Source organism: Anas acuta, chromosome 1, assembly GCF_963932015.1.
Source record: "Anas acuta chromosome 1, bAnaAcu1.1, whole genome shotgun sequence".
NCBI classification, from domain to species: Eukaryota; Metazoa; Chordata; class Aves; order Anseriformes; family Anatidae; genus Anas; species Anas acuta.
The window spans coordinates 161,198,119-161,210,529 of NC_088979.1; the positions used below are offsets into that span (position 1 = coordinate 161,198,119).

The 12,411-nt window shown below is 44.1% G+C and overlaps 1 protein-coding gene across 1 annotated transcript; it reads left to right on the forward strand.

Annotated features, from left to right (window-relative positions):
• Positions 1-6,616: 6,616 nt before the first annotated feature.
• On the forward strand, positions 6,617-10,967 carry APOLD1 (apolipoprotein L domain containing 1). The gene is made up of 2 exons (XM_068668964.1): positions 6,617-6,773; positions 8,602-10,967. The coding sequence occupies exon 2, from the start codon at positions 8,607-8,609 to the stop codon at positions 9,309-9,311; it is 705 nt and encodes a 234-aa protein (XP_068525065.1). The 5' UTR covers positions 6,617-6,773; positions 8,602-8,606; the 3' UTR covers positions 9,312-10,967.
• Positions 10,968-12,411: the final 1,444 nt, after the last annotated feature.

Here is a 12,411-nt window from a genome sequence, read left to right on the forward strand (position 1 = left end):
ATATCATATTGTATTATATTATAAATTTTCATATTTACATATTTATATTTTTATTTTTAATTATTTTATTTATTATGTATATTGTGTGTATTATATATACTATATAACATTACATTATATTTCAATATTATTTATTTTATTTTATTTTATTTTATTTTATTTTATTTTATTTTATTTTATTTTATTTTATTTTATTTTATTTTATTTTATTTTATTTTATTTTTTCTCTATTCTCTTTTCTGTTCTGTTTTGTTCTCTCCTCCCCAAAGCTGTAACAGCAGACATGGATTACGGTTATACTTAGTGGACATCAACCTCACATTGCATTAGTGTTGGTATTCACTGAAACAAAAGCTTCTCTAGACATATAACTGCATCAGCATTTTAACTTGCCATATTTTCTGCAGAGCCCATCATCTCACTGTTCACCCCCTTTTTCCGGGTCATTTAGTAGCTCTGTTTAGTAGCACAAATCCTAGTGCAGACCCCTGCAGAACTCCCTGGTAACCTTTCTCTATTTAGTGCTGTGCTTTTTCCATTCTTTTATTACTTACCTCTCCATGCTAGATTTTCCCATTTACCTTGCTGCTGATTATTTTTCTTTAGGGTCTTTTCAGTGAGGCTTTGTTAAAAGCCTTTGGAAACTCAAGCCAATCATGTCAACTAGGTCACCTTTCTCCACGTACCAGATGACCCCATCAAAAAAACCTTCATGATGTTTGTGAGGCAGGACTTCCTTTTGCAAACTGGAACTTTGCTGACTTTATTGAAAAGGCTGTATTTATCCACGAGGTTGTTCTGATCCTTGTTCTAGCTCTACCAGTGTGTCTGGCACAGACAGTAGGCTTACAGATCTGGAGTCTTGTGACCTGACTGGCTCTCTGGTAGGATTTTTGCTGCTGCTGTGACAGATGGAAGAATTAGTATTAGTTTTGATTTGATTTTTTTTTTTGTTTTTAACTAGCTGCTCTTCTAATCCTTTTTTGGCCAACTCAGTTATACTCTTATATGCAATCCACTATAGTTTATGTTCTTATCTGTATTCCTTGCTCAGACACACCTGCAGCTTTTTGTATGATGCTTTCTTACCCTTAGCCCTCCATGCTGTTATCAGTGCCAGTGCCAGCATCTTCTTTCCCTTTTTCCTGTCATCGTTTCCCCACCATGGTCACTTCAGCCATCTCCACCCACCTATGGGAACTTAATCCTTTGAGCTGTTCCTTTGAGCTTCTTTCTAACCTGCTCAAGGCTTGCAAAGTGTCTACCCTACCTACCATATCTTCCTGTAGAGCAAGGACAATGGGAACTTCCATTTTGGTTCTGAATGGACTTCAACAGGATCCAACTGGCCTCTCCAAACAAGAACCAAGAAGTACTATCTGATTTTTCAAGAGGCTACATTTGATCAAATGCTACTAGAGAGGTATACCACCCCTCCAAATCTTTGTACCTCCCAGGATGATGGCATTTTTAGAAAGTATTTTTTTAAATTGTATGTGTTTGCACACCAAGAGGTCACTCAACTATGCCCTGCCCTTATGGCTTCTGCTAATCTTGCAGGGTGTACCTGCAGATGCGGGGAAGTACACTCTTTCCCGGGTTTCCTTTCCTCCCTCCCGTGTTGCGATCATTTGTCCAGGGTGTCAGGAAACAGGACAAATCCTCCTGGCCCAAGAACACCTGCTGACCATCCCTGTGCTATTAACAAATGGCTTCAGGGACACTGGGCAGCAGAGCACTTGGGCACAGCACACATCTGAACCAAGAGCCTGGGAGAAATGCCAAGCGCCAGTCCCCATCACATCCTGGCTCTGTACCAGGGCACCTTCCTCTCTCCTGGAAATGCAGACTCATGGGCCTTATAGGAGTGGTGACTTGCTCTTGCCAGATCTCCCAGTAACAGATTTGGTCGTTGGCTTCATGAGCATACCAGGATGTCCTTCATGCCATCCTAAACCCCCCTCTCTTCATAAATTTCCCTTCAGAGAACTTTATGTCACCAACAGCTACTCTGTCATCAGGCCTGAGGAGCATGTAATAATTTCTGATGCTGAGAAAGATACAAAAAGATCTGCCTGGCTTTCAGAAAGGAAGTATTTCTCTTTCTTCCTCTGTCTAAGTACACTGGCAATAGGACAGAACATTTCTGATTATTGTTCCCAGTCCTCATGTGTTGCCGAGAGGAATCACCTCAGAGGTATTTTATTTTGAGAACGGAAAATTGGAGACGTGGTGCAGCACAAGCCAGCACAACTGCATGGGTAGCTTAGCTAGCTGCCACTCTCATCCCCAGTTTCTCAGACCTGCCTGTTCCTGTCCTGCCTACCAGCAGGCAGCCGGTCCCTCAGCAGCAGGGTTGGCAAGTCCTTGTTGGATGCACATCCAAGCATTCATTGGGTGCTATAGGTGCCCACTGGAGACTGTTTCTTACTAGGAGTTTTCTTGGCATTCCCAGTTGTTTCTCAGCAAAGTCCTCTGTTCTTCTGTATGTGTTTGGCTTGTACACATCCTCCACTATACTAGAAGATGTGACTAACAAGTTGTCACTCATGAGCATGAGGGGGGCCATGTGCCACACACCATGCAGTGCATAATAACCAAAGCCATGGGTAGGGAAAAAGCAGAACTCTTCTTTCCCAAATTCCACACTGCTAGAACAAGGGCCACTCTATGAAACTGGTATGTTAGCTGAAAACAAACAAAACAAAATACTTTATATCATGAGTAACCAAGAACTTCTGGGCTTTGCTGTCACAGCAGGTGGTAGAGGCAGCTGGCATCAGCAGGGTCAAAAGGTACAGGGTAAATCTGTGGGCAAGAAGGCCCTTATCATCAAGGAAATGGTGAGGGACGTAGCACTGCACCCCTAGCTGTAGATTTTTTTATTTTTATTTTTTCATAAACATGCTCACTGACAAAGGAAATAGGTTGAGACAAATTCATTCTGAATTTAATCAGTATAATTAATTTCATTATTTTGTTTTCATCATAATGTATTTTCATACAGAATGGTTCCTGCTTTATCTTAAACCTAGTAGTAAAACTTTAATATGAAAGTAAACAAAACAACAACATCTGCCAAGTCTTGGAAGTGTTTAAAAACCCTGCAAAACAATGAGAGGAGACCAGAAGATTTTAGAGGAGTCTAGGATTTTGGTTTTCATCACAATGCAAACTGCTTGACTTTTCATTGATCTTCAAATGTAGCATCAGTTTCTTTATGAACTGTGGATAAAATCTTTGACAATGAAGGAATGAAACTCTGACACATGACTGTGACCATCCCAGCACAAGTCCAATCCCCCTTTCTGAAATTCCAGTTTTTGAAGCTGAAGGACAGCACCAGACGTATTATCAAAAGTCATCATAATTGGCAAAACTGGAATGAAATTAACATGCAGACCTGCAGTGCAGCCTCCTTCTAAAATAACTCCACTTCCAATAACTGTATTTGATAGCTAGTTCTCTTATCTAAGTTATTTCTCAATTAAATCCCTGTGTATTGTTATGAATATTGAGTTATCTCTCTCAAGTAGCTGCAAAAGTTGTGCAATGCACTTCTGGTTAACCTGAAAGATGCAAGAGAAGAACTCTCTTTTCTACTAAAAGAGAGAGAGGGAGAGAAAAAAAGAGAAAACTTTTAACCCTGGGATCCAGCAGCTAAGGTCAAAAGCACCAAACATGACAAAACATGCCTGTTAAAAAGATGGCATTTAAATGTGAATGTACTTTATATCAAAATAGTATTAATAAAGGAAGTGCATCTATGAAACTCCACCATCAAATGCTACACTGCAGATCAAAACAGTTTCACTCTGCTCTACATCCCTTCTGCCGGGGAGATCGAGAGCAAAAAGTCCAGTCACTTCTGCCAAAATCCACTGGAAGGAAGAGAGCTGAGGCCATAAAACATCCTTCCTTCCTCTTGCTTGTCATCTGTTCTCTCAAAATGCCTTCAGGGCAGATTTTGCATGGGTCTGGCTTCTGCACATTTCAGGAGGATGAGGCTAGATGGGAAAGGGTGGAGCAGAGGGATGATTTTTGGCCAGTGTAATCGTGAAATGCCTGCTGTACCTCTTCCACCCTCAAGCACCAGCTCTTCATGAGCCAAGAATGAAGAGACTGCAGCAGCAGCAGCGGGGCTTGGATGAACACGTACAGCCGGCAGGATCTCTGGGCCTCCACTAGCTTGCAGGACTGCCCAGGGAGGGTCGGACGTGACCCAACAGTCTTGAGGTCTCTGGCAGCTGGTTCAGTCAGCGTCCGTGGGACCTGCCTGTTGACTCAGCAAATATGCTCACATCTGCAGGTGTGCTAATGGCACTGAAAGCCTTTCACTCCCTGGGAGGTGTTCAGAGATGTTCCTTGATGGTTCTGCTCCCACTCCTGCCAGCTTACCTTCACTGGTGTGTTCTCTGTGGGAGTGAAGACAAATGCTCACACCAAAGCGATGCTTGTAAGGGTGTGAACAGGAACAGAAACAGACCACAGCATACTGCTGTTGGAAGACTCCATAGGAAATAAAGTTTCTTATTTGAATTTACATTTCCTTTTAAAAATCAAGTTGATATTATTTGTAGCACTTAATGGGAATCCCTTGTTTTCTGCAATATTTTCTTATTTTCCCTTCCCTTCCCTTCCCTTCCCTTCCCTTCCCTTCCCTTCCCTTCCCTTCCCTTCCCTTCCCTTCCCTTCCCTTCCCTTCCCTTCCCTTCCCTTCCCTTCCCTTCCCTTCCCTTCCCTTCCCTTCCCTTCCCTTCCCTTCCCTTCCCTTCCCTTCCCTTCCCTTCTTTTTTCTCATCTTCCTTGTCTTCCTCCTCATCTTCCTCCTTATCGTTGTCATTGTTGTCGTACTGTCATCATCCTCTCCTCTCCTCTCCTCTCCTCTCCTCTCCTCTCCTCTCCTCTCCTCTCCTCTCCTCTCCTCTCCTCTCCTCTCCTCTCCTCTCCTCTCCTCTCCTCTCCTCTCCTCTCCTCTCCTCTCCTCTCCTCTCCTCTCCTCTCCTCTCCTCTCCTCTCCTCTCCTCTCCTCTCCTCTCCTCTCCTCTCCTCTCCTCTCCTCTCCTCTCCTCTCCTCTCCTCTCCTCTCCTCTCCTATCAAAACTCACTGTTCAAACAAAAATATCTATGCCAAGACGAGTCACAATGCAGGTGCAATTACATCAAGAAAGCTTTTTCTGTTGGGAATGTGTGAAAGAACTCTCATGTCTATCAACTGCAAACCTTTGCCAAAGCAGATGGGCTCCAATTCAAGCATATTTTTGCTAAAACAAAAGGAAAGGCTAAGGCACAATTTCCCTCAGTGTCAAAAGTCATCTTCCTGTTAACATATAATACGTACAAAGTGTAACAGACCAAGATTGCTTATTTAAGCATCTTCAAAACAATGTTTTCTCTTTCCATTCTGTGACAGGTTGTAGAAGCTTTTTAATGCTATCGATTTTTTTAGTTCATATCCAGTTTCATCCACCCATGACAAAACACTTGACATACTGTTTCATGGTCAGTTTAAGATGTTCTAAAACCAAGCTGCACTGAAATGAGCAACCCCAGCCTTCTCCTCTCCCTGCCTGCTCTTTCACAGTCTTTGTCCCTTCTCTGGGTCAGCTGCAGCAACTGTGTGGCTACACACTTCACAGATTCAACGGTAAAGACTTGCCACTCAGTAAAAACTATGTGGCTTTCAGATTAGCTATGCCTGGGGGACCCAAGGCAGAATGAGAGGCAAGCAGTCCTGAAGAAACCACCAAGCAAGAAAGTACATTTGCTGTCTTCCAGCACAGCTGCTTGAAATGGATGTCCCTGGCACTGCAGGCCCTGTGTAAAGAGGGACACGCACCACTCTGGTCTGAGGTGAACTGCACCACTTAGTGCCACCAAACAGTCATTTCCTTTTCCTGTCTTTAATTCCAGCTGGCCCTGGCTCAGTGTGAAAGGCAGCACCAGGAGTGTCACTCAGACTGTTCCTCCCCAACACCCTGACAATCTCCTCCTTCTGGCCACATCAGTAGGTGGGCACGGCTGCCAGGCAATAGCAGGCAGCAAAGGAGGAGATCCCAGTGACCCCTTCTTTCTGGTCATCAACTGCTGGGCATGCAGTTTAGGAAAATAACAGTGCCCATGGTTGAGAAACAGAGCAACAGTTTTGTCTACTGGAAAGGGGCAGGGATGTGAATCCAGAGCCATCACCTTGCCACTTGCTGCTTCCCTTACATGGGCTGAGCACCTCTCCAGCTCTCACGCAGCACTGCTGCATTCCAGCCAGTCACAAGCACCATCGTCCCAAAGAGACGGGATTTTAAAAGTACACTGGCCTTGAATGAAGTAGCTGAATGGCTGATGCTCTAGATGTGGAGTGGGGGGAAACTTCAGTCATCAAGTAATTGGCGGCTCCAGCATAGAGTAAAGTCAGTTGCTATTTCAGGGAAAGGAAAGGCAACTGCTCCCTGGGGGGAATGACTGCACTAGCTCAGAACCAGGAATAGGCCGAGATTTTTTTCATTATTATTTTTTTCCCCCCTACACTTCAGGAAAAGCGAACACACAATGTTCATTCGCAGGGATCGCTTCCTGAACATGATGTGTGCTCGCTGTCCCTCAGGTCACTTTCCAGTGTGTCACATCCTTCTGCACAAGGGAGAGCAGGAAATGGCAAACTCCCAGTATGAGGCAAAGCATTCCCATTGCAGCAATTGGTCCACAGGAGCTATAAATTGGTCTCCTCCAGAAACAGACCAAAATTTGTCTGTTGGGAGGTCAGCTGGAAACTAAAGGTAAGTTTGAACCAGTATTTCATTGGAATCTGTTTGAGACCTGCATTAGGAAAGCATGTGCATTTTAGAAACTGATTTGGGACTATTGTGCACAGTATTTAATAATATTTCTAAAGCTAATATTTATTAATAATTTATTAATAAACTGTATTTATAATTTCTTAATAACAGTAAATTAATTTAAAAAAAAATATTGTTGCGGAGATTTTCCCCTAAAAACAGGAGATGTCTTGGTTTTCTTTTATGCTGGTATAAATCAGTGTAATCAAAAGAAATGTTTCACTGTACGGCTGAGGCTATATATTGAATGACTGTTCTACTAACTGTGCAGTTAGATGGCTACTGGTATTACTAGAGTGTTCTCAGAGAGAAAATCTGCAGAACAAATTGTTAAGATGCTACAGGAATTGATATAGTTAATGATCATGATATTGATCTGTTGCTAAGTCATTGATGATGTGCTCATTGCTCATTTCGACACCAGTATTTATTTAGCTTAGTGTTAGTCCTTCTCCCTTCAGCTTCATCTCTGATTATAGCCATATTAAAAAATGCCTCCAGCTAAGAAAAGCACAAGTGGCTCAAATAGCTTGATGATACCAAGGGCCTCAGAGAGAATGGGATGTTGTTCTGACAGTCACAGGAGACAGGGGAGGCCCTAAAGGATTCTGTGTGAGATGGATTAGGACAAGCAGGAGGGAAAATATAATAATAATAATAATAATAATAATAATAATAATAATAATAATAATAATAATAATAATAATAATAATAATAATAATAAAGCAACAAGAATAATTTATTTACACACTTCAGGATGGAAAGACTCTTTGGTAGGTGGTTTCTTCCTTCTGAAAGACAGGGAGTCTGCAGAATGAAAGCCCCAGGGTGTGGGAAAGGAATTTGCAGGTGGCTCCGTGCTGTTTCACACGTCATTTGAGCAAGGTTGAGATAACGTAAATTGGCTACAGTGTTAAAGATGAGCTTTGGGCAGTGGCCAGTTGCTGGCTGGCTCGAGGCGCATGTCTGAGGGTCTCTAACCAATTGTATGACAGATTCGGGTGCATGGACAGCACGTGGGGCTACGGGGACAGTATATGTGAAAAAGTGAATAAGGGTAATAAGTGAAAAAGGGTAATAAGTGAAAAAGGGTAATAAACGTCTCCTGTTCAAGAGCCATCAGGAGACAGTGTCTTGCATCCCTTCACCAGGGGACCTAGTCATAGTGTGCCAGTGTGAGGGGCCAGGACCCTCCAGTTCACAGTACAGAATACTTAGAAAAGATGGCTGCATTAATGAACAGCTTTGCTTAGCTGGTCCTGAAACGGGGTTTTTCTACTACTGAGATCTCCTCAGAGTCTGTCCTTTCTTGTGATGGATGCCCTTTAATATCGCAAATCCTCTGAATCCCATGGTGGGGACAGTACCTATTAGTTCTGGCAGCATTGGACACCAAGTCACTTAATCTTAAGGAAATTTTTGTTCCCAGGGTAGGAAGAGATATTTTGTGTGCTCACAGAAACAAGAACAGTACCTCAGATGCCAGTCCTTAAGATACTTTAGTCTTCTCAAGGATAAAGAAAAACATTTAAAAATTCCTCTGTCTGAAAGTTGGAATACGGTAATTAAACATACACGTGTGTACGTGTGTGCGTGCGTGTGTGTACGTGAGCGTATGCGTGCGTGCAGACAGCCAACCTTTCAAGTAGCCGGGAGAAACTAGAAAATTGGCTGGGTGCCATCCCTGAAATGGAAGTCCAGGCTGAGCATGTCTTTTTTTTTTTTTTTTTCTGTAAATCCCAACTTAACTTTTTCTATTTCTGGACAGAGGCCATGGAGAGGAACGGTGCTGCCCTTCCCCAGACAGTGGACCCCACGCACCACTTCCATATAGCACTGCTGGATCAGAGACGAAGGCTGCGTGGTCAAATTGCTCACCTCCACAAGGCAGCTCGTAAAATAAACAAGCTCCGCAAAAGGTCCCTGATTGCCAACATCAGCGGGAGCTCACTGACCGCCGCGGGAGCAGTCACGGCCATCGTGGGGCTGTCCCTGAGCCCGGCTACACTGGGAGCCTCCCTCCTGGCATCAGCTGTGGGTTTGGGCCTAGCCACTGCTGGGGGGGCTGTCAATATCACCTCTGATCTCTCCTTGGTGCTCTGCAATTCCCGGGAGGTGAGAAAGGTGCAGGAAATTGCAACGACTTGTCGGAAACAGATGAGGGAAATCCTCGGCTGCCTGGAATTCCTCCGCCGGGGGCAGGGCCCAGGGGACCCCGCACTGCTCCAGTCCGAGAAGAGGGCCTCCATTTCGCTGTACAACTCCGTCTGCTTCTTGGTCTTCTGCGGCTCCCACAGCTTCCTTGTGCCAGAATATACAAAGGAGGTCACAAAAGTGAGCCAGGCCGTGCTGAAGGCCAAAATCCAGAAGCTGGCTGACAACCTTGAGACCTGTACCAGGGCAATGGATGAAGTCTGTGAACTCCTTGAGTCCAGGACACAGCTTTCCCCACGGATGAGGAAACAGCCTGGGTGCTAAAACCACCACCAAGACCCCAAGACCATCCAGCTGAAAGTGTTTGCCCCATAATTAAACCAGGTTATGATGGACACATGGAGTCTGATCACAGGGGAAGGTGGCCATTCCTCAGTCCTGTTTCTCCAGCCACCTAACTCTGCCTTCCCATGGCAGCAGAAAGGAGCTGGTCAGTAGACCCATGAAATCCCTGCAGTTTTGGTGCTGACTGACCCTCGGTTGTAAATAACTCACAAATCTATGAACAGTGAGGGGGCTGGGATACCCTCAAAGAGCCAGCAGCCACCAGTTTCCAGTAGATTACAGTCCCATTACCAAGGTACATCTGGAAAGGCTGTTGAAGCAAGCAGCCCCAGATATGATAGACTGTATGGATGGCTCTTCATCCCAGGGTGAAAATATATAGTGGCCAGAAACTGTTGTCTGTTTTAAAGAAACCTTTCCTGGCTGAGAACTGTGATATTTGTATTCTATTTATTTATAAAGGAAAATTTTAGGGTTTTGATGTTGTATTTATTTTTTTTAAAGGATATCTCTGCTCCAAAGTGATACAGCAGTTCTGAGAGGCAAAGCAAGTCTGTGGCATGTGAGAGCAAGTTACATGATCTTTGTCTGTGAGGGAGGGCAAACCCCTATAGGAAATGGAAAGCATGGCCTGAAAGATGGTAGTTATAAAGTATGGGGAACTATGGTTAATCAGAGACAGATCTTAGGAACCAAAATAGGGAGGAAGATAGGTCAGTGACCCTGGGACCAGAGACTGCCTTGGGGGACTCTTGGGGAGAAAAGTAGGTGTACCTTTTGGAGCAGGGAGGGAAGAGTAGGCTTGTGTTACTGGTCTGAGCTGGAGCCTAGCACTGATGTGAGCACATTTGAGAGATGGAGGTGCCACTCTCTGTGCAGTCAAACAGCCTGTGAAACCCACAGTGACTTGTCTGGGAAAGGAGGAGGCAGTGCCTGCAGAGAGCTACACTTACTCTTAGCAGTGCTTCCAATGGAAGGCTTCACATTGACAATACATACACAGGTACTAATAATCAAGAGGGGTTCAGAGGAGCAGGATGATTCAGTGGTCAGAGCCCTTAGGAAGCAGGAGGAATGACTTGGGATCCAGTTTCCAGTGACTGTTTTGCTAAGTACGTACCTAGTGATTTTCAGCCCCTCAGTGCCTCAGTTCCCTGTGTAAAAATGGGGATAGTAGCACTTCCCTACCTCACAGGGGTATTTCTGGGACAAATATCGCAAAGTGCTCAAGTGCAGTGATGATGGGGATCGTGTCAGTACCTGGAAGAGGTACATGGAAGACACCCTGGAAGCTAGCTTGAGACAGAGGACTTAACACAGCGACAATTCCACCTCCAGAGGTAGACCCCAATCCGCAGGGGAACTTCCTGCAGAAACATGAATCAAAATTATCAGAAAAGTTAATCTGTAATTCTGTAGCACCAAGAAAATCGTGGGAAGGGAAACACTCCATCTCACAAATTTTGACTACTTTTCCTTACCTTGTCTCTTTCTCTCATGACTCCCACTTTTGTTTTGGCACATGAAACAAAAGCTTTGGTCCCATAGAATGTGACTCAGATTTCTGTAATGCCCGTGTCTGTTTGCCATAAATGAACAAGTACATTGTTAGTTTGATTAAATGAATATGAAGAACTTTTGTGTCAGTGTCTCTCTGCACACCTGCATATGATCACATTCCTGCCTCTTGCCTCACCCCACAGCTCCAGACACTGTATGAGCAGCTGGATGTGCTCAGAAGGGGAGAATGAAAAGTGAGGTCATCGACTCCATGATACCCAGCTGGCGTTCACGTATGAATGTCTGCATTTATATCTGTGTGACTGCATATCCTGGCGTGCACATGAGCCCATGTACCCTGTGCATGCTGGTCTCTGACATGCAGATGCTGCGAGGTGCATACATGTGAGCACATAAGTGTGTTTTCGGAGTGTGAACTGCATGCTGTGCAAAGACAGGCATGGTGTGGAATTTTTCTTAGTGTTCCAGCATGTCACCAGAGAGCTCCATACCATAAACAACACGTTCTTTTGAGACAGCTGCTTTCGTCATCACAGACAAAATTATATAACTCATTTCTTCTTTTACTCTCTCCCCAGTTTTTCTGGCAATGCATCTTTTGTGTTCATATCCCACCACAGGGAACAACATAGGAACAACAACACAAATCTGAATAGACAGATCTAAAAAAAAGATCTGAATTTGACAGCTCAGAGTTTCTTTAGTGCTGGTTTGTTTAACACAGTCCTGCACCGCAATCACAGCCACCTCTTCAGTAGCTGAGGACAAATCAGAGATACTTTTACTTCCATTCTTAGCTACACAAGCAAAAAATATTTATTTTTTCTTTTTTTTTGGGGGGGAGAGGGTGGGGAAAGGGAGGGCTGGGCAGGGTTGGGGTGGAGCACATACCCCAGTATTGGCTTAGTTGCAATATTTTGACTCCCTTAGAGTCAAAAGCAACATTTAGGGGAGCTGTCTTATCTCAGCAGCTTTTTTTAATAGTAGTTATGCTATTAGTCCTTCAAATTTGTAGATGTGTTTGTTGGCTGAACTCTTCCTTCAGCAGCTGGGAAGTGGGGGAGAGAAGTGTGTATGTGTGAGCTGATGAATAGCCTGGGTTGGTAGCTGTGAGTCCTGGCCTCCTCATGCCATCCTTACTCCCCTTTTGCTGAAACTGCTTCAGGGAGGATTGATTCGGTGATGAGGTAGGAATGCAATTATCATTTTAACACGAAATCCCATAGTACGTTCTGAAAGCATAATAAAAAGTATATATGACAGAGGTGTCTGTATAAAGTCAGGAAGCGAGGATATTCTAATAGCCTCCCTGTGCGTCCCAATGAGTGGACTGGACCATTTAGCATTAACTATCACCCCCTATACACATCTTGTCTTATTATGTATCGCTTCTGAAACAGTTGCTATTATACCTGTACTAAAGGGAGGCTGTACACAAGGAAATCACCTAAACTGGAACTTACCAGAATAGCTAACGAATTGCTCCCCTTGCCCCCAAAAAACAGCACCTGTCATGTTATCTGAGCAGTAAACTCAACAAAGAATCAGAAACAGTGAC